General features: G+C 56.1%; 2 protein-coding genes across 2 annotated transcripts; one reads left to right on the forward strand and one right to left on the reverse strand.

Moving 5' to 3' along the window:
- Nucleotides 1-195: 195 nt before the first annotated feature.
- ELL3 (elongation factor for RNA polymerase II 3) lies at nucleotides 196-10,791 on the forward strand. Its single transcript, XM_084642488.1, has 12 exons — nucleotides 196-407; nucleotides 1,079-1,120; nucleotides 2,889-3,016; nucleotides 4,993-5,156; nucleotides 5,815-6,059; nucleotides 6,139-6,263; nucleotides 6,618-6,708; nucleotides 7,782-8,052; nucleotides 8,573-8,630; nucleotides 9,099-9,270; nucleotides 9,340-9,384; nucleotides 9,460-10,791. The coding sequence occupies exons 1-12, from the start codon at nucleotides 273-275 to the stop codon at nucleotides 9,565-9,567; spliced, it is 1,584 nt and encodes a 527-aa protein (XP_084498614.1). The 5' UTR covers nucleotides 196-272; the 3' UTR covers nucleotides 9,568-10,791.
- Nucleotides 10,792-12,221: 1,430 nt separating this feature from the next.
- Nucleotides 12,222-26,078, reverse strand: PDIA3 (protein disulfide isomerase family A member 3). Its single transcript, XM_084640827.1, has 13 exons — nucleotides 25,824-26,078; nucleotides 23,427-23,505; nucleotides 21,888-22,005; nucleotides 20,571-20,678; nucleotides 18,479-18,608; nucleotides 17,696-17,812; nucleotides 16,958-17,083; nucleotides 15,927-16,109; nucleotides 15,216-15,324; nucleotides 14,855-14,983; nucleotides 13,661-13,740; nucleotides 12,944-13,001; nucleotides 12,222-12,568 (listed from the first exon to the last, which is right to left on the reverse strand). The coding sequence occupies exons 1-13, from the start codon at nucleotides 25,970-25,972 to the stop codon at nucleotides 12,452-12,454; spliced, it is 1,503 nt and encodes a 500-aa protein (XP_084496953.1). The 5' UTR covers nucleotides 25,973-26,078; the 3' UTR covers nucleotides 12,222-12,451.
- Between the last annotated feature and the right edge of the window lie 758 nt (nucleotides 26,079-26,836).

The following is a 26,836-nucleotide window of genomic DNA, read 5'->3' on the forward strand; positions in this document are numbered from 1 at the left end:
AGCCCCACTCCTCCCGGCCCGCTCCCGCACCGCCCCATCCCGTCCCTCCCCAGCCCCGTCCCGCCCCGCTCCTCCTCGCCCGCTCCCACCCCGCCCGTCCCGCCCCAGCCCCGCTCCCGCTCCCACCCCGCCCGTCCCGCCCCAGCCCCGCTCCTCCCGGCCCGCTCCCGCACCGCCCCAGCCCTGCCGCAGCTCCGCCCAGGCCAGACCAGACTCCGCCCCTCGGCCCGCCGGGCGTCTGGGGGTGCCGCAGCCCGGCCCCACTCCCAGCCATGCCGTGGCCGCGAGCGGAGCTGTCCGGGCGGCTCCGGTACCGGGGCGGCTCCCGCGGGCCCTGCCTCAGCCTCCTGCACCTGAAACTCACCGACCCGGCGCTGCGGGCGCTGCGGGACTGTCAGCGGCTGCAGGTGAGGGTGGATCGGCGCCCCCTCACCTGGGCCGGGTCCGGGTCAGCGGCCCCCATCTCACCCCGGGCCAGTTCAGCGCCCCCCCTGTGTACTCTGCCCCGCGCCGCGGGACCGGGTCAGCGCCCCCGCCCCCTACCCCCCCCGCGCCCTACCCCCCCCCGCGCCGCGGGACCGGGTCAGCGCCCCCGCCCCCCCCCGCGCCGCGGGACCGGGTCAGCGCCCCCGCCCCCTCCCCCCCCCCGCGCCGCGGGACCGGGTCAGCGCCCCCGCCCCCTCCCCCCCCCCGCGCCGCGGGACCGGGTCAGCGCCCCCGCCCCCCCCCGCGCCGCGGGACCGGGTCAGCGCCCCCGCCCCCTACCCCCCCCCGCGCCGCGGGACCGGGTCAGCGCCCCCGCCCCCCCCCGCGCCGCAGGACCGGGTCAGCGCCCCCGCCCCAGCCACCCCTCCCCGACTGGGGTGGCAGCAGGTGGGGTCCGCTCCTGCAGGCGGGTCGGTGACCCCAGACCAGCCTCTGAGGGGCCTGGTGGGTTCCCTGTTGCTGCTGCCCGGCCAGGGCAGCCCCGGGCGGTGCGATGCAGGGCCCGGCTCCGTGCTCCCCGGGGCAGGGCTGTTGGATGTGGGGGGGTCTAGACAGGTGCAGCCGCTAATTGTCCCTCTTGTTCCCTTTGCAGGGCTCAGCCCGGCCTGTCATCGCCTTCCAAGGGAGCCAGGGGGTGAGTGGGGCGGGGCTCCCTGGGGAGCGTGAGACTCACTGGGGGGGTTGAGGGGGGCCGCTGGGCTCCCCGAACACGGAGTGAGTGTGAGAGGGCTGCCAGCCCAGCCCCCGCTGGCTTTCCACAGCCCTGTCTCCGCTCCGCTTTCCAGTCTGGGTCCGCTAGCCCCAGCCTGTTCTGGGCCTGTCCCCAGATCCGCAGCCCAGCGCCCTGGGCAGTGACCTTGGAGCAGCGCTGCCCTCACAACCCCTTGGGCTGGGCTTGGGTGAGGGCAGCGCTTGTTCCTCCTTGCTCTGCTTCCTTGCCTCCCGCTGGGGCAGGGGCTGGGGGCTGGGGGCTGAGCTGTGCTGAAGGAGAGACATGGGGCAGTTCAGCAGCAAGGGGGAGCCCAGCCAAGCCCTGCTCTGGGGGAGGGGCAGGGTGCAGCTGGGCGGTCCTGGGCTGAGCGCTCATCCTAGGCAGGTGGGAGCTCTGTTGCTTGGGACAGCTAAAGCTGGACACGGCCTTGGCACTGCGAGCGGGGTTGGTCTCTAGCCCCAGCAGCAGAAGCTGTCGATGGGACCCATGGGGTTTCCCCACCTCCATCCCCTGTGAGCCTCCTTCCAGGACTGTGGGGCCCCTCAGAGGCTGGGGAGCAGCTAGGCTGGGGGGGAGAGGGGCCCTTTTGATCTGTAGCCAGGGGAGGGGCCCACAACACTGCCTGGGGGGTGCCATGGCCTGTCCAGGCCTGACTGGCTCTCGGCAGCCCTGGGGTGGGGGTGGGGGCGGAGTGATTGAGCTCTTGCCAGCCGCAGCCTTCCTTGGCAGCTCAGGGCCCCGCCCTGTGCTGGGCCTGGCCGAGTCTCTTCTCTGCTGTTTTCTGGGGGCTCTGGGGTCGGGGATTTGCCTCCCTCCCCTTTGGCTCCAGGCTGCTGCAGCACCTCAGCTGCGCCACTCGCTAACTAGCTCTGCAGGGGATTCCTGCGGGGAGCTGCTGCCTGAAGCTCAGATAAGGGTCCCTCTGGCCTTTGCTTGCAAACACATTAAAGTTCCCTCACAGGGGGGCCGGGGGGGCAGGTGCTGGGCTGCGAGCTCAGCAGAGGCAGCTGGAATGAGAAGAGGTAAAGCGCTGGCTCCCCCCACGTACCCCCCTGCCTGAGCTGGGGCCGGTGTGTCTGGGGGTGCCTGCCCCATGTACACCCCCCACCTGAGCTGGGGCAGAGCCCCCCCAGGGTGTGTCTGGGGGTGCCTGCCCCATGTACACCCCCCACCTGAGCTGGGGCACAGAGCCCCTGGCTTGGCCAACAGTCCCCTGCCCAGGACGCCAGCCCTCCCTTCTGCTAATCCCTCTTCTGTTCTTCCACTCAGAGACCCAGCCCCAGCACCCTGGCTATGTACCCCACTGCTGGGAGTAAAGCCATTTCAAGTCTCCCATTGGCTTCCCCAAATCTGGAAATGGTCCAGCATGGTAAGGGTTAAACCTCTGCTGGTGATCTGCCCCCTGGAGAGCTGCTGCTAAAAGCAGGCTGTAGCCTCCTGGGGGGATCCTGAACCAGACAATTAGAGGGCAGTGCTGCTGGGGTCCTTCGTCTGTAAACATGGGGTCTGGGGAGCCCCCAGTCCCCCTCCCTGGGAGAGCCTGGAGCGTGTGCAGCTGAGCCCGCAGAGAGCTGCCGAGCCCCAGGCAGGGATGGGGATGTGGGGCAGGAGGAGGATGCAGAGGAGCAAGGACAATGCAGTGCACCACTGTGCTGGAAATGGTCCCATGCACTCCCTCTCTTCTGGACAGTATATCAAGATCCCCTGTGCCCTGGGCAGCCCTGGGGAAGGAGCTCGCCTCTTCACCTTCTACCTGTCCCGCTACAGCAAGGACAAGCCGCAGGCCAGCTTCGACTGCATCCGGCAGTACGTCTCCAGGTGAGTGAGTGGGCAGTGCCCAGCCTGGGGCCGGTCTGTGCCCCAGAGGCCCTGTCCTGCAGACTTCCTGGAACTGGAAGCTTTTTTCCTGACCTGAAGCTCTAGGCAGGTAACCAGATTCCTGGCCTCTGCCCAGCTTGTGGCTGGGGGCAGGGCCAAGGGCTTGCGGGAACCTGACCTGGCTGAGTAGGGGCATGGCCAGCACCTGAGTCCGAGGCAGCTCTGAGAGGGGTGGTGTGTGAGGCTGGAGATGGGGCACAAGTGGTGGGGAAGGGGCTGTGTGCTCTGGTGTCAGGGAGGGAGCTGGCTCTTTGCAGATGCACCTGCCTGGCCGTGCTGTCCTGTGACAGTTCTGTATGGTGCTGCAGCCCCTGCTCTCCCCAGATCCACTGGGGCACTGTGTGCCAGGAGCTCCCTGCCTGTGTAGCCTTTCTCCTCCCCTCCCCGCCCCCGAGGACCATCTCCTTCCGGACAGCGGAGGGGGGTAGCAGTGACCAGGTCGGGGCTGCTGTCCCCACACAGGCATTGCAGCTGCTCCTGAGCAGAGGGCAGTGCCGAGTGAAGGGGTGACTGACGCTCTCCGGCTGTTCAGCAGGGCGGGAGGTGGCTGGGAATTGCCTCAGCATGGCAGGAGCAGGCTGCGTGAGTTGCTTGGTGAGAGCTGCCGCAGTCTCAGAGCAGCCCGATCCCCTAACTCTTCCCACTGACCCCTGCTAACTTGCAGGGAGAGGGGAGGGGGCGCTGCCCTGCTCTGGGGGCGGTTGCTGTTTGTTCAGGGTCAGGGAGGAGTCACTGGTCCCACTTCAGAGCCACGAGCCAGCCCAGTGCCCCTAAGGTGGAGAGGGCCTGCCATCCTCACCAACCGGAGCCTGCCAGAGAGGCGGGGAGGGAGGGAGGGAGGCAGCAGGGCTCTGAGACCTACTGGCCTGTGGGAGGGGCAGCCCCACATCCCTGCTGACTCCCCAGTGGGGCGTCTGCAGAGAAGGCGCTTCCATTCCAGAGTGTGTAGGAGTCACACGCCCACCGAACTGGTGCTGTGACCCCAGCTTTGGAACAATCTCTGGGAGGGCTGTTCAGTGATTCAGACCCCCGAGGGGTCTCACTCTTCCTCCAGGGTAAGCCACGCAGTGTCGCTGCCTCCTTAGGCTGCATCTCTGGCCTGTCAGCCACTCTGCTTCCCACCATGAGCTCTGGTCAGCGAGTCCCACTGAGGCAGACCCCTGAGGGAGACTTGTACTATCTTAGGGAGCAATGCAGCCCCACCAGCATCTGCAGGGGCACTCACACAGTGCTGAGAAAGTTGGTTTATAGTCGGCTGGCACACAGCATAGGGAGGTCTTCGGTAGCACAGAAAACAGACAGTTACAGCACAGTCCATCCTGGTCAGCGTGAAGCCTAAAGCCCTGTCCCTCTGACCCCTCTTTGTCCCAGGTCAGGTGAGCCCTGACTGCTTCCCACACTTCACTTCCACCTCCACCCTCCACGCCCCAGTCCCAGTTGTTTGTTCTCCAGCTGGGCAAACTCGACTTGGCTTCCAGCAGAGAGGTGGAGCCATCCATGGTCCCTAGCCGCTAGGTATCGAAGTCCTGGTGACTGGATTTGCTGTTGTCGTCATGGACTCGATTGATGAGGTGCCAGCCCAGTGCCATTCACACCTGCGCCAAAGCCTGCCTCCGGGCCTCGTTAGCAGTGCAGCATATAGGGGAACCCGCGGCAGGCAAACTAGTCACACACACAATGGGACAGAAAATCTCCGCTCCACCACAGCAGGAGGCTGCCCTGGGGAGTGGCCGTGTTGGGCAAGGACTGGGGATGAGACAAGACAAGGGCATACCACTGGCTCTGACCCCTGCCGTGTGGTAGCCAGTGCCCCCGGTCTGAGGGTGTGTCTAGGCTCCCTCTCCTAGGCATGTTCTCAGGGTGTGGCTAGCAGAGAGCAGGGGCCAGGCCAGTGACACAGGCTTCTGTGCTCTTAGGCTGGGTCAGAACCAGCTGGACTGCGTGGGCAGCATCCAGGAGAAAATCACCATCTGTGCCTCCGAGGACTCGTACCAGCTGACACGGGAGCGTGTGTCCCAGGCAGAGAAGGAGGCGTGGAGCAGAGCTGCTATCGAGATCAAGCCAGCAGCCCCAGGCCATGGTAAGGCAGGATCCTGCCTGGGTCAGGGCGTGGCTCAGGAGTGGGGCTGACCTTGGGAAGCAGGAGGAAGCACTGAGAGAGCAGAGCAGCCCCTCCCGCTCTGCGCATGGGCACGGGGCAGCGTGTGGCCTGTGGGAGTGCTGGCAGCTGGCTCCGTGCCATGCATGGGAGAGTGGGCAGAGCTGGGCTCCCATGGCCAACTCTCTCTGTCCCACACCGCGCACAGCTGTTCTGTGCCCAAGGTGCGGGGCCCTGGGACTCGGCCTGCACCCTGCTGGCTGCCCTGGGCCTGCTGGGCGGGGCTGGCAAGGCTGGGTTCAGGAAGCAGCTGGGCGCTGAGCTGGGGTTGCAACAGCTACTGGGTGAGCCCAGCCGCTCTCTCTGGGTGCCGTCTCACCTCCACGACCCCTACTCAGTCCCCCTGAGCTGCAGCAGAAGTGCCAGACCGCAGCTTGGCAGGATTTAGCCCAGACTCACAATGAAGTGGAGGGACCCAGGGGCTGCAGAGGAGAAGGCTCTTGCGCCAAGGGGGGCCAGCTGTGGGCGGGCAGAGAAGAGTCTGGTGCTAGCTGTGAGATCCGGGATGAGAGGCCTTAGGGGCACATCTGGAGGGGTTAGTTCTTTATTAGCAGCCATTTGTGCATTGATTCCTCTGCAGGTAAATGTGTTACCATCCCGAAGAAGCTGGGCATGAGCACCCCATTGGGGAAGTGCCCCGCTGGGAGCCCTGCTCCAGAGAGCAGGAAATGCAGCCCCATGGGGACAGATCGCAGTGTTCTTGTGAAATGCCTAGTGCAGCTTCTGGCCCTGCGGCCCCACTGCAAACATGAGCTCCTGGAGCGGCTGGACAGGGTGCAGATCAGCCTGAAGGACAAGGCCCAGCTGCTGCCCATGCTGGAGGAGGTGAGTGCGGGTCAAGGGGGCAGTGCGGCGTCTCCTGCCCCCTGAGCTCTCGCTGACTCTGCTACTCTCATCCACGCAGGTGGGGCAGCTGAACCCCCGGGAGAGCAGCTACAGGCTGAAGGAGGAGCTCTTTGGGCAGGTGCAGGAGGACTGGCTGGGCTACACGGCTGAGGAGCGGCAGGAAGTCAGGCAGCTCCTGCGCAGGTGCAGCCCTGGGGCAAGGGGCAGAGAGCTGCCCTGGTGCCCCCAGGGTTAATGCAGAAGTCCCGGCTGTCTGTGGGAGGGGGCCAGATGTTTCAGAGCAGGGAGGGTTGCAGAGCACGCCTGTGTGTATAGTTGGCTTTGGGCACAGAACGCTTCACAGCCAGATGGTGGGTTCACACCTGGTTCCCCTCCCGTGAGCTCAGTGCCATCCCAATGCCAAGGCCCTGACCGCAGCCTGCCTGGCCCCATGGCCAAGGCCTAGGTGCTGACAGGGCATCTCCTCTCCTGTTCTTGGGTGATACTCAGCCTTGGCCCATGGTAGCTGCCCCAGATCTCTACTCTCTTCCGCTGCAGGAAACAGGCCCACGGAGCCGTGGCCAGGCCCTTCTTGGTGCCTCTGGAGTGCCCGTCTTGCCAAGGTGCCAGCAAAAGGCCCTTGGGTGTGGTAAGTATTGGTGGTATGAAGCCTTAGGCAAATGGATGGCCCGGCGCAGGGACCAGAACCAGGCAAGGGCAGGAGAACAAGAGCTGAGAACCTGCTAAGGCTAAACGTCCAGAAATCTGGAGATCATCAGGATGACTTAATATCCTGATTTGCATATTTGAATATGCATGGCTTTATTTGCAGAAATTGCAGATGTCCTGATTACGAGAACTGAGCTGATTTGCAGATATGTTGGTGCCACTTCTTGAAGCCACTGTGCCCCCCATCCGCCTTGGGGCAAGATCAACTCCCTGCAAAATCCAGAGCCCCAGCATCCTCCTCCACTAACCCTGGGCAGGCCGGACACTTGTTCCCCCTTGTTCAGGGCCACTGCAGCTGTCCGGCCACTGCAGCTGTCCAGCCACCCCTGGGCAGCTTCCACCCACCACCCTACTGCTTAACAGCGCAGCACAATTCCCCGAGGTCCCAGCTGCAGCAGGGAAGGAGCTGTAGAGTCATGGGAATGACTGTGCCCAGGCCACTGGCTGGGCAGCTCCTTGAGGCTCTGCCTTGGGCTGAGTCTTTCCTGGGCTGGGAGGGGTCTGGTCCCAGCTGTGTGCTGGGCCTGGCCCTTGCTGCTGAGCCATGGCTACTGCCCGGTGTCACTAGCCATAGCACCAAGTCTCTGGCCTTGGGTGGGTTGGGGGGGAGGCTCTAGGCTCCAGCTGGGGGGCTGGAGTCCTGGCGGGCAGCAGCTGCAGGGGGCTGGAACCATTTGTACTGTGGGTTGCTGAGAGCCATTGAACGAAACGGTTACCCTGTGGGATGGAAACCGTGGGATGGAACCACTGCAAGCCAGGGGGTGTAGCAGCCTCCCAGCATCCTAGTTCCAGCACCTGTGCCTGGCTGGCCTAGAACATCAGCTCTGCCCTCCAGAGCGGGGAGTGAGAGCACTGAATGTGGGGAGGGGTAGCCCCGTGGGCCATGATGAAAGGGGTGGATCCCTCCTTGCTCACCTGTTTCCTGCAACAAGGACTCCAGCCTGGGGGGTGAATCCAGGGCAGCCCCCACAGCTGGGTGGGTTTGTCTTTCAGAAGCGGCTGGCACTGCTGGATGCCTCGGACCCACAAGGGCTGAAGAAACCCTGTGCCCCAGAGCACCCCCCCAGCTCTCTGGGATCCCACCGCAGACTGCAGGAGCCTGTCCTGGAGCATCAGAGAACCCAGAGCCAGCAGCAGCCATGCCAGCTTCCCAGGCCCAGTGCGGAGCTGCAGAGCTCAGAGGAGGAGCCGAGCGAGGGGGAGGGAGGCGATGACTGGGAAGAGGGAGCTCTGCGCCTGGAGCAGCACCTTTCTGCCCTGCAAGGTGAGGGGCTGCACTGCTCCCAGCTCACCTCGGGGATGTCCTGCTGCCTGCCAGGCTCTGACCCACCTTGTCAGCCGGAGTGCCCCTAGCCAGAGCTGTCTGCCACATAGGGCTGCACGGCCCCCAGGCAGCGAGACTAGGGAAGAGCAGCCAGAAGCCCGGGGGGGATGAAAAAGGACTTGGGGTGAGTCCAAAGTGAGGCTCACATCTGCTTCCCTGGGGCAAGTCACAGCAGTGCTGGGCAGAGCCGCACCTACTGCTCACATGCCACCCGATAACCTCCCGGAGCACCTCTGGGCTGCGCGACATCAGGGCACCATCCCGTCCCTTCCACACACCAGCATGGCTGAGGGGCTCTGCTGGGGGCAGCGCAGGTGTCTGGAGCTCATGACTTTTCAGGCAGCTCCTGCTGGGCTTGTCGGTGGTTCTATAACCCCAAGGAATTGAGGGACAGAGGCTGGGGGTGGAGGGGAAATTACTTTGAAGAGTTTCTACCCAAATTCTTTTGCTTCCTCCCCAGACAGCGGCTCCCAGGCAAGCCTCCCAGCCTCCTTTGCTGAGCTCCCAGATTACTGCCGGTAAGCATGGCCGGGCGGGCAGTCCTTGCCAGGCACATTGCTCCTCCTCACCTGTGTGACAGGCTAGCCACTCTGCAGGTACCATGAGGGGGTCCCTGTCCCAGCTCCCACAGTCTGAGTAGAGGGGAGAGGGCTGGGGCGTGGAGCTAGGCTGAACTGCAGCTTTCCAGCCTGAAAGTCCAAGTTGTAAATGGAATCTCAAAGCTGGACAAGAAGCAGACCAGGCCCCACTCCCTTAGGCTATGGAGCTACCGTGTGGGCAGTGGTGTGACAGCTCCATCTGCTTCTGGGCAGTGCCCGCCTTTTCTCTTCCTCATGCACAGAGAAGCTGCAGTGGTGCGGGTCAGAGAGATGGAGTTGCTCCTACAAAGCAGCATTCTGGCATGTGCTCCTCATACAGAGCCCCTGCTGCTCAGCTCACCTGGCCTGATGGAGGGACTAGTCAGTAGTTTCTCCCGGTTGTGCTAGGAAATACAGAGCCATCTGCTCCGTGGAGCAGCATCACGCCTACGTGGAGGCATTCAGTGCGGATTACGCAGAGTACCGGCGCCTCCACACCAGGATCGGGCATGTGAGCAGGACATTCATCCAGCTGGGAGCTAAAATCAAAATGCTGCCACGGGGGACGCAGCAGCATAAGGTGAGGCTGGGCTGGGCGGCAGGGCAGCGCGCCTAGGCCGAGTGCTGAGTCAGCTCTCTTGGTTTGCAGGCAGTGGAAGACAGAATCTTACAGGAATACCGGAGGTTCAAGCAGGTGAGGCTGGCAGTGGGGGGCTGGGGCTGATGCTCCCTGGCAGGAGCTGATGTGGGTGCTCTCTTCCTCTTGCAGACCTACCCCAGCTACAGGAAGGAGAAGAACCGCTGCGAGTATCTTCACCAAAAGCTGTCCCACATCAAGGGCCTCATCCTAGAGTTTGAGAAGACAGGGGCTACCTAGGGGAGCCTGCGGTGCTCTGAGCCTGCAGGAAGCGCTGCCCGTTCTCCTTTCCCTTTGCAGGGGAGCAAGGGGTGGGGGTTAGTGAACTCTCCTGCAGTAGTAGTTGCAGTCCCCCAGCCTAGTGTCCAATGCAGCCATTTGACTGATCTGGGGTGGGGTGAGGGAGGGGTTCACAGGACAGAGCATGGGGCTGCCACAAAGTACAGAGAGTGGGTGATGGTCTCAGTGAATTGTCCCCTGTGAGCTGCTGTCCCGCTGGTCCCAGCTCCCAAGGGGCACCCGGGCCTAGTGGTGCAGCTCCAGGTTAGGGGCAGCCTGTACCATAGAGCTCTGCTGGGGAGGGAAGGCTGCTGGGTCAGGGCAGGCTCCCTGGCTTCAGGCTTGTAACAGCCAGCTCCATGCATTGCCCAGCCTACGCTGCCTGCTGGAGAAGTAGGCTTTTGCCTTCCATCACTGGCTTCCTCCCCCAGGCGCTTAGAGCTAAGGGCACCATGCCCCTGGGGCTGAGTCTGGGCTGGGGTTTGATTACTGACACCTGCTTGAGCAGTGTTCTGTAACAGGAGTTGAGGGGACAGGGAAGTGCCTCACATTCCTTGGCTGTGCACCCCATTGTTGGTGTATTTCAACTCTCTCCCTGCTGCCATCAGAACTACCCTGGGAACCTGCTGACCTTGCTACATGGAACTGCAAGGTGTGGGGGCGGGAGAGATGGTAATGATTGCTTATGAATGCAGGAGGAAATGAGCAGGAGGGGTGAAGGCCCTGGAAGTTCTGCCTTGGTTCTGGTTTATGGCCCTGGGTTAAACAGTTCATTGTACAATATGGAGGCACGTGTGGTTGTGCCCTTCAGCCCTCTCCCAGCACCTGCCTCAGCTCCTCCTGCTTTCAAAGTAACTAGCCTGCCCCAACCCAGCAGGAGAAACTGATGTGTCAGGGCCTGGCTGCAAGTGACTAAACCCTTTGCCTTAATTACCAGCCGGCCTCAGTGGAGGGGATGGAGCCCTCACGCACAGGCTCTGCTGCCTTGTCCAAGGAAGTGTGTGCACAGCACCCTGGGGCTGTGCTGAGGGTTCCTGGGTGCTCTCTGTAATAATAAAGCCACTCAGCCAGAGTGCCCTGCTGCCAGGGATAGGCCCAGGGTGCATTAGCTGCAGGATGGGCCTAGCTTGAGCAAACAGGAGCATTAATATGAACACTCTACTGGCTAGGTGGGTAACAGCTATTCATGGCTGACATGAACAGCTGTTACCCACCTGACCAGTAGAGCATTCATATTAATGCTCCTGTTTGCTCAAGCTAGGCAAAGCCAGTGTGGGAGGTGGGGAGACCTCGTAAATGCTATCGTGCAAGCTACTGTACCTAGAGCGTGCCCTAGTAATAAAGGTGTAGAGACCCAGCCATGGTGTTTTGTAAAACACAAGTTACAGGGGAGGAGAAGCCCTGCTGGAGTGGTTTGAGTGCAGAGCCAGAACACAGCAGTACTCAGATTTACCAATCCTCCCCTGCAGTTCTCTGCCTCCAGGACTAGGAAACCACTCATCTCTCATTCCTGCTGCCCAGCACAGTGGCTCCTACCTGCACCAAGGTAAATACAGAAGGCCATCTGTTCATGGTAGTTCAAACACCTGTGCACAAAACCTTGGAAGGGATGTAGGCTTGGAGCAGCCAGCCAGCAGGAGACAGGACAGCAGGCTACAGTCAAAGGCTAGCTCCTTAGCAGCAGGGTTAGGAGCCCTGTGGCCAGCAGAGCTGTGTCTTAAAGAGGCCCTTGTCTGAGAAGTAAGAGGCACCTAGAGGCTGGCTCAGCTGCAATCTCAGCTCTGGCCTGCCCTCAAGGGAGCTGAGCACCAAGCAAAGTGCCCTGCCCTTCTATCTGGCTGGGGGATGCTTTCATGGCTGGTCCTAGCCTCTTGTGGCACAGCAGGGTTTGCTCACACCATTGCCACACCTCTGGCTACTTGCCAGGGAGAGCTGCTGTGCCTGCCAGGCCCAGCACCAAGTGAAACCCACTTAATGTTTGGCACAGCTTGAGCTGCTCCCACGCAAAGCCCAGACTCAAGCCCTGGAGACAGCTGCAGGAACACCAGGAGCAGCCCACAGCTACCAGGTCACCTGCAGCCCTGGGCTCTAGCAGACCAGGCCTGGACCTCAGGCAGGCTTCTTGCCACTTCACCACTGCCATCTGGGGCATTCATGATGGCAGCTGTGCCCTGCCACAGAGCTTGTGTTCTATACTCAAAGGGATGAAAGGACTCCTCTGCACCTCCTGCCCCTAAGCAGCATGCAGTCCTACCCACAGGCCCCATTCTAGGCCAAGTTCCCACAGAAGCATAGCAGTAGCCAGTTCCCCACCAGCCTCTTGTACTGGACCTCATGAACCACAGGATGAAGTGCACGGTTGGGTGGGATCTGTTCCCCATGCAGTCCCACAGTTGTCAGGAAACACCCAGGCAAAGCTTCCAGCTGGGAGCAGGGCAACACACAATAAACCATGGTCTCCTAGCCAGCGCATGGATGCTGGGGCCACTTACACAGGGCTCTCAGCAGCAGCCAGTTGCAGCACTGGGCACAGATGTGTGGTTTAAAGGGGTCCATTTTATTGTCTCACTTCTCCAAATGTACAAAAAAATTAGAAAACACATCTCCCCCTGCCCCACCCCCCTTCCCCACCCCCCCAATCACCACCCAAGTCTGGGGCAGCCCCATAAGAATGCAGCAAAGAGACAGCAGGAAATTAAACACAACTAGGTACAGCAGTTGGGTCCCTTCAGCCCACATTGCATTGGGCACAGTTTCTTCACTCCCCACAGCTGGCCCCAGGACACCCAGGGCTTCCCCAATGCCCCCACAATTCCTCCTCTGACACACTGGTAAGTTGGGTGCTTTACAGATCCTCCTGGGCCTTCTTCCTTTTCTTGGGCTTTTCCTCCTCCAGCAGCACAGGGGGGCTGGTTGCCTCCCGCTTCAAGTAGCTAATGAAGTCGCTCACCTCCCGGCCCCCCTGCAAACAGCACAAGAGCATGAGGCCATGGCTGAGCACTAGGATCCTGGCTTTGACACTCCCTGTGGTCTTGGGAATATCTGGACCTGCTGGCCCCAAATGGGGAGTGTTCACTGCCTCAAGAGAGACCAAACTTCCCCAGACCATTTCCCTGAGAGCCCTTTAAGGCTCTCCCGCAGGATGCACCAATGTGTCCTAGAGATGCAGCTACAGTGCAGGCATCCCGCAATGTGCAGGGCAGCGTTCCCAGGGGCCTGTGCAGCCCCACAGCACTCTTCAGCTGCAGGAATGCAGCTGAATGGGTGCTGCCCACAGCTACAGCAGCAAAGAGGAAACCTGCATACAGAGCTCCCAGGACAGGAAGTAGACACTCACCTCATATTTCTTTGGATTCTGCTTGTTACCAGCTGGAGCAAAATAGAGAGTGGGGAAGCTGGGGAGAGAAGAGACATGTCAGCTCCACTGAGTTTATCATTCTTCAGGTCCCAACCCCTCAGGAGTGAGTCTAGCACTCACTGTGCAGGACACCAGGTTTGCCTGGAGCCACAGAAAGGGGAGAATCACTGTTGCATGGAGTCTATTGCCACGCAAGTCAAGGGACAAGCAGTTCAAGGCACCTTCAGCCAGAGGAAGCCCAGAACAGTAGCAAGCCATGCCCCAGGAGGAGATATGAGCACCTTCTGTTTGGCCCTGGGAGCAGGGCTGACTGAGCACCTGGATTCAGGTTTGCAGAAAGACAGGTGCCCAGTGCAGTTCATCCTCAAGAACAGTCTCAGAAGTAGAAGGAAGGAAGGGCCAGAGACATTCAGGAAGTTGTGTGCAGGTATGGCTGGGATACACAACACCCTGCACAGGAGCAAGGGCAGATGCTTTTGTTTGGGTTACTCCAAGTCTAAATTTCTGCTGACAGCTGCTCAGAAGCAAGACAAGCAAGTTCCCAGCGACTATAACAAGCACATCGGCCCCCAGCTGCCATCAGAGCCAGTCTCTCCACCCGCAAAAAAAACCCAGAGAGATTCCCTAGCCCTTCTGTAGCACAGTCACTGGCTCCCCTGCCACCCCACCCAATATCATACAAGCTGAAGTTCTTACCCTCGAACTTCATATGGAGAAGGCACATCATTGGCTGTAGCATCCATCTTGGCTATGACAATGTTGGGGTCTTTGCTGAGCTGTTGGTAGGATAGCACATTAGTGAACAGATCATCACTAGTGTATTGTGGACACTGGGGGAAGATGCTGACCCCCCATGTTCCACTAGGGCCAGGAATGTGTGTTCCAAGGCCAAGGGGAGACAGGGGGGCTCTTGGCTAGATGTCTATCAGAACAGCTGGGGGAGGCTGGGGCAGGATCTGGGACAGCAGCATTCATTTGTACAGCGCCTAGCACAAAGGCTGTGGTAATACAAATAATCTAGTGAGTCCAAGCTTTGTCCTGGTGAGAGACTGGGCAGTGCCAGTTCAGGCTGGTATGGGTAGTAAGGAGGGCACAAGCTTGCTGTTGATATCCAGGCTAGCCCTAGAGATACATGGGCAGGTTTAGGAGGCTATCCTTCCAACTTACACCCTTACCCATTGCCTGTGGGAGAGAAGGCCAAGGCTTCCTGGGTGAGCAGGGGGAGTTGCTGCCTCTAACAATGTATAACGAGTTCACAAACTCTTGCCATATAAAGATCAGAAATAAAATCATAACAGGAAACTTCTGTTTAAAGAGACATTATACAGGAATAGATTCATCAGATTTTTCTATTTAGCAGGATGTTACCATATTACAGAGTGGGAGCATCACTACACCACCTTGTCACTTCTGGTGCTTTGATTAAGTTGGTTGCTGCCTATGCTTGTCCCCATGTGCCTTCGCCCTGTCCCAGAGAACTAAGAACTGAGGACTACAGGAGCCAAGGGACCAGACCTGAGCCAAATACAGCCAACCCTTCCCTCAGGCAGGCATCTTTCTAGGAAGGATTCCCTGGGGACCAGCTCTCAGCAGTGTTTGGACAGAGGACAGTAACCTGGAGACATGCAGCCACTGACCAGGGAATACTGGTGTGCCCTGGCCAGCGCCAAAGGAGATGCTCCTGGTGGTGCCCAACCTCAAATGTAACTAGAGGGCAGAAGTAGCCAGCTGCTTACAGACCAGTGCCAGTTTAGATAGCAGTCAGAGGAGGCCCCTTAGGCACATTCATGCCACCTTATGGCTCGGCCAGCTGAGCACAACCCTGGGACCGCTCAGTTCTGGGGGAGGACTGCTGCCTTCAAAGCTGGCAGGCAAGAGCTCCCAGCTTACCTTTTCTCCAAGTTCCTTGTACTTGGGCTCCAGGTTCTTGCAGTGGCCACACCATGGGGCATAGAACTCAATCAGGACGTCTTTGTCCTCTGCATTAACAAGGTCATCAAAATTTTCAGCAACCACCACCTGGAAAGATCGAATTCTCCAGATGAGCAGCATTTCTGCACGTTAATAACCACATGCTCACTCTCCAGGCTCTGACCTGAGTGAGCCTGATCCTCATGCAGCAAACTGCAGGCAGTGGTCCTTGAAGCCTGCACAGAACACTTCTGTCAGCTCAACATACAGTGTTCTAGCTAGAGAGAGGCAACAGCCACATACAGCCTTTGGCTGAACAGCATGTCTCAGCTGCACTTACCTTCACAGGGCCATCATTGTTCTCAGGGATGGGTTCCGATTTCAGGTATTTCTTCAGGTTACCATCAAAGTAATCCTGCAAGAATCTTTCCAGAGCTTTCCCATCACGGCTACAAATCAAATACAGGTGACATTTCAGAGCCATCTGGCACATAAAACTAGCAAGTGCACCCTACAAATCGAGGGAGTTTTGTTCTACCCACAGACAGCAGCACACTGAAGAAAACGACTCAGATCCTCAGTGCTAACCCAGAGCTCTAACTCCCACAGATGACCCAGGGCACAAAAGCCACGTGGCCACCTCCAGGATTTTGGGAAAGTCTGCCTGGTGCACATGTTCACCCTGGTAAGTCAGGCTTCCTGCCACCCACGCTCCTCCCACCCAGGAGATAGGCTGAAGTGTCTCTCCCATGCCCTTTATTTTAGGTATTCACTCTTTCGGCTGTTCAGTCTCATGTTATTTTCTATGCCGGTCTCTACGTTTTAGGTATCCTGGAATTAAACCCTCAAACCTTAGAGCTTGCAGCTCCTAATGTAATCCTTCCATAGTGTGTAACTACCCAGGGACAGGCTTGGCCTACAGCCACAGCTACTCCTCTGAAACACAAGCATCCAGCTCAGGTGTCCTCCCAATGAGCCCAGATGGGTAGTAAGTATCTGAAAGGCTTTGCCTGTGACTGGACCAGGAGGGTGCGCCACGCCCAGGACTTACGAGAATTCCTCCTGCATGACATATTTCTCTCCCTTGGCAGTTCTGATGGCAACGACAGGAACCTCCCCTGTGCTGCTGTCCAGGCCAAACTCTGAAAGCTCATGGCCAAAGGTTTTTCTACTAGCAACAGCAAAGTAGAGCTTGTGTCCAGCATCCAGGAACTTCTGCGCCACCATCATCACTCTGAGTAAAGCAGAGGAAATGTGCTGTTATGCTTACGAACATTAAACAGTTTCTCCAAGACAACAGAGCACTTGGGGAGAGGAAGAGAACCACCTCTTTCAGCTGAAACGGAAAACAGCTAGAAACATGAATTAGTGGGGGGGGATCTGCTGGTTAGGAGGTTCTGCAAAGAGAAGGAACATGAAAATGCAGCTGGAGAAACAGGAAAGAAGAACATGCTACTAAACTGGGTGTAACCTAGGGATCTCCCGATGCATAGCTTCAACAAGTCTACATTTTGCACTGAATACCCCATAAACCATCAGTCAGCTCTGATCAACCAGGTCTCCTGTGGCTGCAGCACTGCATAGGGAATCAAGTCCCAGTAAGGTGGAGTACGAAAAATGGAATCGAGCATGAGCCTCCTCAGCAAGATTAGTTGTTCTGGGCCTCAGTCAAGCAACTTTGCTATGGACAGATAAAGGAATCAGAGCTCCTGATAAGCATGCCAAATGCACTGTCTACACCTGATGCTGAATTAATGCTCCAGACATGTTAGCGGGCTGCCTGCAACCTATGGAAACACCAACTGCTTGCTACAGAAGCACAAGTTGGGAGAGTCAGTTTTCCAGAATCAGAAGCAACATTTCAAGGAACTGGATGGTGGCCTGCAATGCCTCTCTACTTGTAGTGACAACACACCCTGTAGACAGAGCCAAGTGAAAGAAGAATTTACTAGAGTCTCAGAAATGATTTCTGAGTTTGCACACTGGGGACAGCGTTCTGCCAGATAAACCATAGGAATCCACCAAAACAGTGCACTGCAGAAGGGAGGAAGACTGGATTAGGATCTATCTTCCTCTGCTTACCTGTTGCGCCAGTAGTTGGAGCCCTTGGCATTCTTCTCATAGTCCACGTCATAATAAGCCACCAGCAAGTCCTTCCCTTGGATCAAGTCTTTGTTATCTTCCGTCATATGTGGACAGATGCCAAAACTATCAACAAAGTAGTAGTTAGCAACCTGCATCTCACTATCTGAGCCCTTCCTCCCCACCCAGAAATAACCTTGTCCTAGCACAGTCTCGTTCTCATTCAAGATCACAGGATCCATACAATTGCCGATATCCAGCAGGCCTATTTGAAAAGTGTTTTCTTCAAATAGCTCATTTGTGCATCAGGCCAGTTTGTGGGGTTCTGCTACTGTAGCTGGACATACAAAGTTACACACAGGTTTTGATCAAATTAGGGACCTACTTTTATTTGTGACAAAAACTGACCTAAAATCAAATGAGCAAACCAGGTTACTGGAATGCTAGATCAAGTGCCCAGCAGCCATGGTTAGTGCAGAGGAAAAACCCACATAGAAATCTCATTCTTGAGAATGAATGATGGACCTGTAGTGCACTAAGTGCCCACAAGCCAACTATTCTGTGTGTTCCATTAGAAGAGAAGAACCCCTAAGTTCAGCTAGAATTTAGTAGCCCAGAGGCAGTGCTACTAGCCATGCCCAGGCAATAGGGCTGAAGCCAGACTGCTCACAGTGTAGGGAATTTAGCTGAACTCTATCACCCACCCAAGCCCTGAGATGGAAGTGAGACATCACTCACATGTTCTCCTGGAGAAACTTCTTGATCTTGCCACTGGTGATTTTGTCCTCTGTGTACCTCAAAGTGCTGTCCTCAAATTTATTTGCCAGGCGTTGAGGACGGAATAAGATAACACCCCTGGACGGAGGTGGAGAGCACAACATGAAACAGCTGAAGGAACTAGCAGTATGGGGATACGGTGGCAAGACGACTGGTCGACACCTTTCCAAGTACACAGTGGAATCATCCAGGTCCTGAACAAAGCTACCTGTACCTCAGCCACCTGGCCGAGTCTTATGCTACTAGCCAGAACAAGCAGCACGTTTTCTTGCAGTTAACAAGTAAACAACCCCCACCCCGTGGTGACAAGGGAAGAATAGGATGGGCAATAAGGGAACAAACAGCCAGGCTTGAAAAGCCAATTTAGGTCCTCCTGGTACAGTACTTTCCATGTGAGGCAGGAGTCTGACACGCATACACCAGCCCAGCAGGTAAGGGAGACCTTACAAGTGTTTATAGGTCAGCTTCTCTCCCCTGCCCCTCCACAAGAACCATGACCCACTCACTGTAGTTTATGGCTCAAGGGCCTCAAGTGCCCAACAGCAGGACATAGGCAGGCTGCTCTGAAGGGATTTCCAGCTGGACCCAACAGTACTGATTTTAGAAAGATTAACCTCCTCTGGTCTTGGCCCACATGGGAAGCTATGAAAGGAAATCACTTTCCAAAGCACAGCTGTCTGAGAGGGGTCTTTGAGGTTGTCCCTGCTGCCCCAACAAGAACCATGAGTACACTGAGCCACTTACTCTCCATCTGCCTCATACTTCTGTATCAGCTCCTCCTCGCTGGTATGTGCAAAGCGGTAGCTCTCTCTTAGGTTGCTGGCTGCTTTCATGAACTCTGAATAAGCATCACCAAATGCATCTTTGAAGAAGCCTGCAACAGAGAGAGACACGGGGACCCTACAGAAACTCTGCCTCAGCACATGTCATTTCCCTGTTTGACTCAACTCTTCTGTATTTACTCTGCCTGAGAATCCGTCACTTCCGAATGGGCTCTTCTCTGCCCAGCTCAACTCCTTCTGTTTAGCAAGGTTCAATTTCCCTGTGTTCCTTTAGAAATACACCAGCATTTCCTTCCTTCTTTCTGCCCCAGCAGGAGCCAAGCAGCTTTCTTTGGGAGTACATCCGGCTCAATCACCAGCCCAGAAGAAGTTTGCCACTTGCAGCCAGAGATGGAGCTGCACGCTGGGCAGCTGGGATCTGGACAGAGGCAGTGCCCTATAGCACTGGTTCTCAAACTGTGGGTTGGGACCCCAAAATGGGTTACGACCCCATTTTAATGTGGTCACCAGGGCTGGCTTATACTTATTCGGGCTCAGGGCTGAAGACTGGAGCCCCACAGCCTTGGGTGGGTGGTGGGACTCGGGCTTCGGTCCCCATCCCAGGGTCATGTAGTAATTTTTGTTGTCAGAAGAGGGTCGCAATGCCACAAAGTTTGAGAACCCCTGCCCTATAATACTACTCCACAGGAGACAGAGGGCAGTTTTTCCACCCAGTTCTGGTCTCCTTCAAGCTCCCATTTGAAATGTTCCTTGGATTAGCAGAGCTGCTGGTGCGATGACCTGAGTCAGGCTAATGTGGCGAGACTGTTGAGTGCTACAAGGCTGATGTGACAGCCATCCCTGCATGTGTCAGGTATGGCTGGGTACAGTATGTTGCCCCCAGGGGATGAAGTCAGAACAGGGTCCTTGGGGAGACCTGGCTATTTCTTCACATTTTAAATACATCTACAGGTGCCTATCCAGTGCTCCAGCACGAACCTTACCCCGAAAGAAAAAGCAAAGCCTTGTGATACATCATCCAGAACTGTTCACCAAGGCATTATTCTCAGCTAAGCGGGCTGCTTGCTTTGTTAACCTTAATAGTCCAGCACCAGCAGTTCTGAGGCTATTTCACCGGCTATACTGGTGACTCATCCAGATATTTTTTGGACGCCACTGTCTAAGGCAGGGTTTCTCAACAACCGTTCCGTGGACTGCACCCTGGGACCCTGACACAGTTTAGCAAGGCAGCAAGCCATTCCCAGGTATCACAAAGGTTGAGAAATACTGGTCTAAGATACTTACCCAGTTAGAGTGGGTGTCAGTGGATCTGCATAAGTGATGGGGAAGGATGTTTTGGTATCATCCATATGCCATCATCAGATCATGACTTGAAATCAGGATACTCTGGAGGCATCTTGTGATATAATACGGAATGGGGGTGCGGAAATTGGAATCATGTTTTGCTAAAGGGGGAAATGGGAACAGGGAATGGGAGTAAGGAAGTTGGAATCATGTTTGGCTAAGGGTAGGAATGGGAACAGGGACACAGGTGTAAGGCTCTGTGGTGTCAGAGCTGGGAAGGAGGATACTAAGGAAGGAAACTGGAATCACGTTTGCTGGAAGTTCACCCCAATAAACATCGAATTGTTTGCACCTTTGGACTTCGGGTATTGTTGCTCTCTGTTCATGCGAGAAGGACCAGGGAAGTAAGTGGGTGAAGGAATAAGCCCCCTAACAGGGAAGAATGTTTTGGTATCATCCATATGCCATCATCAGATCATGACTTGAAATCAGGATACTCTGGAGGCATCTTGTGATATAATCCTTGATGTTCATGTTTGGCTCCAAGAGCTCAAGGCAATCAGATTCCAGCAAGCGGGGAGAGATGGGAGAGAAGGAGTGGGATGGGGACTGGTGGATGCGTAAGTTCAAGGAGAGATCTCCAGCTATTTACAAGTTTCTGAGAGCAGTAGCAACATACTTTGTAGGGGCTCGGGGACTTGAAAGACAGACTTCCCCCAGGACAAAGTATCCAATGTAGTTTAAAGGCTGTGTTGGCTTGTACTACTCACCCACCACAGAAGCATCTTTATCACTGATGAATTTTTCAAAATCTGCCACAGAGCGGAGAGCCACTGAGGCAGGTCCTGCCTGTTTCTTGAGGTGACTAACAATCCCATCTAAGGAAGAAGGAAGCGAAGCATACAGCAGTGTTAGAGTGATGGTTTTATGGAGTTCTAGGAGACTGATTCTATGCTTTTAGGAGAGGGATTGTTTCTGCACCATATGCCTGTTCAGTACTTAGCTAAATGGGACCCCAGCCAAGTCTCTAAGCACTACTGTAATACAAATATGTATGCATCCCAGCCCTACAATGGAACTTCCATGAAAGCATGTTGAGCTGGAAGAGATCCATAGAGGATTCCCAGAGCATCAACATCCCAGCAGGACCTATTCACCCCCAAGTTTACCATGCAAATGTAAAGCCTTCCTCCCCTAGCTACCAGTGCAGTAGCATAAGGAGTCAAAAGACTTGCAAGTTTCAAGAGACCAGTGCACAATGCTCATCACAAGGCATTACATAAACAGAGTGTCTTTCTGTCTACTCTGAAACCTGACCTTGGAGCACTAAACCAGTGGCTCTCAACCTTTCCAGACTACTGCACCCCTTTCAAGAGTCTGATTTGTCTTGTGTACCCCAAGTTTCACCTTGCTTAAAAACTACTTGCTTACAAGACCACACCTAAATACACAAAAATGTCACAGCACACTTACTAAAAAATTGCTGACTCATTTTTACCCTACAGTTACAAAATAAATCAATTGGGATAGAAATACTGCACTTACATTTCAGTGTATGGTACACAGAGCAGTATAAACAGGTCATAGTCTGTAGAAAATTTTAGTTTCTACTGATTTTGCTAGTGCTTTTAATGTAACTTGTTATAAAACTAAGCAAATATCTAGGTGAGTTGATATACCTCCTGGAAGTCCTCTGCATACCACTGGCCGAGATCACTGCACTAAGCAACAAGCCCTGGGCAACAGCTACACTGCAGTAGAATTTCAGAGATAGGCAGATACATTCAGCAATCTGGTACACTCAACATGCAGCAATATTCTCTCCTTCCCATGTCTTTTGGCCACTGGATCTCTCCCACTGCTGATCAGATGTTGTGGACAAGGCAGACTTGCAGTGCCTCATCTTTACCAGGAACCAATTAGATACTCAAGTATCCAGTGCTTCTACCCCCATCCCTCCCACCAACAGGCAGACAAATAAGTTGAGCCTAGTACTGCCATGCAGCCAGGACACTCCCATCTCCATAGCAACAAGTCAAATACAATCCAGATGGGAAAGTGCTGCAGCACCATGCCAGGATCCTTACCTGCTGTCCTGGGCCCATCATAGGCACCTGCCTCTTCACCATCCCTGAAAACCTTCAGGGTGGGATAGCCGCTGACTCCATATTTGTTACAGGTGTTTGAGTTTGCTGTACAGTCAACCTGAAGAAGAGAAATACTGCTCCTTAACACACCATCACATTCATGCAGTGTTGGCACATAGCACAAACTCCTCTGCTGCAGAAATCAGAAGCAGCACAAGGCAGCTTCCCCATAGAGGGCCCACCACATAATCCTATGAAGCAGAGAAATGCAACCTCAACAGGGCATTAAAAGGCAAAGTGTCTATCCACAGGGAGGGGACTTCTGGCGGAAAGTTACAGGAACAAAAGCAAGCTTCGGCTGCCACCTTGTATTCCTTTACTTGCGGAACATGCAATCAGTGCTCTAAAAAATATGGAGCAGACTATCCATGCCCATGGAAGCTTATAGGCCAGATCTAGTGCACCCACAGGGTGGCTGGGACATGGACTTTGGGAGATCTGAAGATTTAACCTGGCTAACAAGGCTAGGGAAGTACATGGTAGGACACTACAGGAGAGACTAAAGTGCACCAGATGCAATGTGAGAGACTCCACTGATAACCCTAAAATTCCGTTCATCACCCAATGTAACAGTGCCTAGAGATGGCTGAAATCGAAGAACGCTCCCCATGCCCAGAGGGACGGATACGAGTAAACTGGGACTGGATGGTGTGAAGAGACTGCGATGAGGCACTGGCTTAGTGGAGTTGTACAAGTTAGTGATAGGTTCCCTGTACTTCTTAACCACCTCACAAGAAAGCTTCCCTTTATAGCAGCCCTCTGCCTCAAGGCAGTGCTGTAAGGCACATCCCTACATTGGCCCCCTGCAGTGAGCTGAGTAGGGCCTAGGAGAGCTTCTCCATCACGACTTAATGAGGAAGGAGTTTGTTTGCATGCAGGGATACAGACTCTTTTCTAGTGTTCTGCACAGTAGAGAGGGAGAGGCAGGAGATGCAAGTGCATTAGGCCTCAAAATCCCCTAAACCCAGGATTTGAGCGTATCATTTACTGCATATAATGCCTGCAGACACGTCCTTTGTTTTTCCCAAGCCCTGAGTAGTAGGGTACGAAAAAGGGAATTTCATTGCCGCAGTAAAGGGACGGGCTCTCTAGCTTGCCCTGCACAGGAACAGACCAATCCTCTTGGCAGCAATGAACACCGAGCGCTCCAGAGGCGGACAGCACACTACTTGCACAATACTGCCTCCAGTGGAGGAAATCTGCTTAAGATCTGGGGCAGGAGGACTCAGGGCTTTGTGGACTATTCCCTCCATACGGAGCAGAACAGAAACCCACCCCCTCACATTTATGAAACAGAGGAAATTAAGTCAGACCCTAAATCTCCATGGAACCACTGGATGCACTAGTCAGGGTACAGCCCCAAACACAAACTTTTAGTAAGTGGACTGTAAGTGTAAAAATCTGCTGCCACAAAAAGGTTCCAGCCCAGTCAGAGCAGGTAACTTGTCACAGAACCATGAACTCGGGCTAGGTCCATACCTTTACTAGAGGGACAATTCCTTTCAGTCTGGTAGCAGCAGCCTCGTACTCCGGGGCTAGTCGTTTGCAGTGCCCACACCTGAAGGGGAAGTGACAGTTCGGTTACAAGGAAAAGCCTCCCTACAATTGGGCAGATGCCATGTTTCCATTTACCAAGGATCTTCACACGGTCACACACAACCGACCCAAACAGCCTTCATAGAAACAATGAGGCTTACTGGAAAGATTTTCAACTTGGAGCTCAGGCAAGGGCTGAGGGAAAGAGATGGGATAAGTCACATTGACATTATTCCTTCCCAACATTTTGGAGTTCCCCTACTTGACCAGGGTGGGAAGAAGAAAAAAAAGTGCTGATCTTCCCAAAGACTTTACTCTCTTTGCTAGAATACACGCCAGCGCACTATTGTCTTCCTACAGATGCCGAACAAACATTAGCACTAAGCACTGCAATTTAACTCCTGCCCACTGAGATGAGTGGAATTAAGTCTGAAACCGAATATTCATGAATCATCCAGTCAACATATTTACCTACTGTGAATGGACTTGCCATGTCCTGACTTTCTATCCATTGCAGTAGAAGATACACAGGATCAAGACTTAAGGTAAATGTAAGAGCACCTGAAGATTCCATAACTTAATTCTCACACTAACCACAGAACCATGATATAATTTGATGCTTAATACAGGCCTGAAACACCTTGTATTTGCAGCTTTGTCACCCAGTGAACTGCTGTCTAGTTTACAGAGGTCTGACATTTTCAGCAACAGGTAAGTTAAATTCATTTTAATAATCCTGAAAGTTGAGTAACTCCTTACAGAACTTAAAGTAAAAATAAATCACTATTTTAATCATCCCAGCTAATCAGTAACCCAAACTAACAAAATGGCAACATTAGTCAAACATCTTCTGGTGCCAATAGTATTATCCACCACACACTGTAGCTTTCCATCCTCTGGCAACACATAGCGAGATAGATACTGCAAAATCTAGTGGCACAGAATGAAAGGGACTATATCCAAGACATCCAGTTCCGAAGTTCCTAGAAATCCTAGGTTTCTTTTGCTCTGCTTCCCTCAAGCAATTTAACTAATGAAAGCTTGTCCATGAGCTAGTATTTTCTCCTTAATTCAAAAGGATCTGTGTAAGTGACCAAGATTTGCTGTTCCATTTGTCTAGCCAAACAAACGTACTCAGTGAGTTGCTGACTTATTCACTATTCCATAGTGTGGAAGGGATTTTTTAGGAAGTCCTGCATATTTTTGAAGCTGGATATTAATTGAGAAGTATAAGATAATACATCAAAATGGGTCCACTCCTATTTCACCAATGACTTGCAAACAAAAACCCATTTTCTAACCAATTAAAAGCAGACACCACAGCAGAGATCCTCCTCATCTTCCTGCAACCTAACGCATGATGGAAGTTGTAGTTCTCATTCTATACCAGGCAGTTCAATTAGAAAATTGTGTCAAGTCCGTAAGTAAAGCAAGCAGTTAGTACTTCCTAGAAATGCAGAACATAGTCCCTTATCTTAAGCTAGAGAACACAGACCCTTATTTTAAGGTGTCCAATTTCCAACTAAGAATTGTTTTGATACCACAGAACCCAGTGTTTTATCAGATTAAGCTGGAAGTAGTCTACCATCATATACTGCAAACACCCTGTTTAAAGTAAGTTGCGATAACACTGCACTTACGCTTTTGTTTTGTATTTTGGAAAAAGACAAGGCAACAAGCAGCACAGAGTCTGCCAGAGTGAACCTTGATTGCCTGCCCTAGGGTCCCTGTGCTGGAGCCCAGTGTAGAGGGAGGGCCGGGGGGTCCTCCACCAGCCACTTCGAAGCATGAAGCCCTTGAGAAAGGAATAAAGATGCCCAGAAAGAAGCACGGACTCGCCACTGGGCCCAGAATCAAGGGCTGCACACTGGACATTCGGTTTTGCCGGATTTTGTCACCCCACAAGGGGTGGGACTAAAAGCCAACCGGGGGGGGGGGGGTTGGGTGAATGCCAAAGGCGGCCGCCCACCGCAGGGCGCTCAGCAAGGGGTGCTAAGGCAGGAGAGCCGGCTACGCCACACCCAACTCGCGGCCAGGGGGTCCGGCTCCCCACAGAGAGGCGGAGACCCAGGGCCTTGTCGACGCGGGGCGCGTCAGGCCCGTGCTGCGGCCCTCCCGGTCCCGGCGCACGAAGGGGCAGCGGCGTCGCCCCTTCCCGGCGCGCTTCGGCCACCACGCGGCCCCCCGGCCCGACAGGCCCCGGGCCCCCCGGCGCGCTTCGGCCACCACGCGGCCCCCCGGCCCGACAGGCCCCGGCCCCCCCGGCCCCGGCCCCCCCGGCCCCGGCCCGACAGGCCCCCCGGCCCCGGCCCCCCCGGCCCGACAGGCCCCCCGGCTCACCAGGGCGCGTAGAACTCCACCAGCACCAGCCCCGGGCGCTCGGCCAGGCCGCTCTCGAAGTCCGAGTCCCCGAGCTCCAGCACGTCGGAGGCGCGGCCCGCGCAGGGGCCGAGGGCCAGGAGCAGCAGCAGCGACCCGGGCAGAGCCATGGCGGGCAGCGGCGAGTCGGGGCGGGCGGCTCCGGCTTCGCTCCCTCCGCGGCGGCGGCCAGACTCCACTCGAGCGGCCTCGGCGGGGCCGGAAGTCCCGCCCCCGAACCGGATCTGGAGTGTGGCAGCTCCCCATTGGCACCCGCGTAGCGCGTCACGGAGGCTGGGCGGGGCTTGGGGACCTCAGAGTCCCGCCCCCCGGCCCGTGCCCTATAAATGGGCTGGGTCACTAGCGCAGGGGCTGAGAGAAGGTCGTGCCCCGCGCGCCCCTGGGCGCCATGGCAACGGCTGGGCTAGGGCCCGCCCCCGCCACTTCGCGGGCCCCCCACCCCCCCTTCCTGGGCCGGCTCTCCAGGGAAGAGCCGGGGCCGAGCCAGGCCCGGGTGCGCTGGGAGGCCCGGCCCGGGTGCGCTGGGAGGCCCGGCCCGGGTGCGCTGGGAGGCCCGGCCCGGCCCCTGTCGTAGCTCGCCTGTGGGGCGAGCCCGGGCGAGGCGACTCGGCCTCAGGCGGAGGGACGTGTCCTGGGCGAGGGGGCCCCGCCGCTGGCCCTGGCCCGAGGCCGTAGTAACCCGCGCCCCGAAGCGCGGCGAGACGCGCCCGCGGTTCCCGTCGCTACGCGGGCGCTTCAGCGGGACCCTGGGCGGCAGCGGCGGCGGCGAGAGCGGCGGCCAGGGCCCCGGCGTCTGCTGCCGCCGGAGAGGCGCTGTCACGCTCTCCAGGGAGCGCTGGGGCTGAGGAAGGGCTCTGGGGGCTCGAGTTTGTCTCCCGCCCCAGCAGGAGCTGGCCCCATACAAGAGATTCCCTCACCCAGCCTGTCTCTAACGGCCTGGGAGCGCCGTGGCTGCGGCGCGGTTGCATGCAGTC

The sequence above is a fragment of the Lepidochelys olivacea genome (genome assembly GCF_965140295.1).
Source record: "Lepidochelys olivacea isolate rLepOli2 genome assembly, chromosome: 10".
Lineage (NCBI taxonomy): Eukaryota > Metazoa > Chordata > Testudines > Cheloniidae > Lepidochelys > Lepidochelys olivacea.

Coding starts and splice junctions, on each gene's coding strand:
- ELL3 (XM_084642488.1), top strand. CDS start 273: ATGCCGTGGCCGCGAGCGGAGCTGTCCGGGCGGCTCCGGTACCGGGGC. Junction 408..1,078: donor GGGACTGTCAGCGGCTGCAG/GTGAGGGTGGAT, acceptor TTCCCTTTGCAG/GGCTCAGCCCGGCCTGTCAT. Junction 6,060..6,138: donor TGCTGCCCATGCTGGAGGAG/GTGAGTGCGGGT, acceptor TCATCCACGCAG/GTGGGGCAGCTGAACCCCCG.
- PDIA3 (XM_084640827.1), bottom strand. CDS start 25,972: ATGGCTCTGCCCGGGTCGCTGCTGCTGCTCCTGGCCCTCGGCCCCTGC. Junction 20,679..21,887: donor TGATGGGCCCAGGACAGCAG/GTAAGGATCCTG, acceptor CTTCTTCCTTAG/ATGGGATTGTTAGTCACCTC. Junction 13,002..13,660: donor TCTCCATATGAAGTTCGAGG/GTAAGAACTTCA, acceptor TTCTCTCCCCAG/CTTCCCCACTCTCTATTTTG.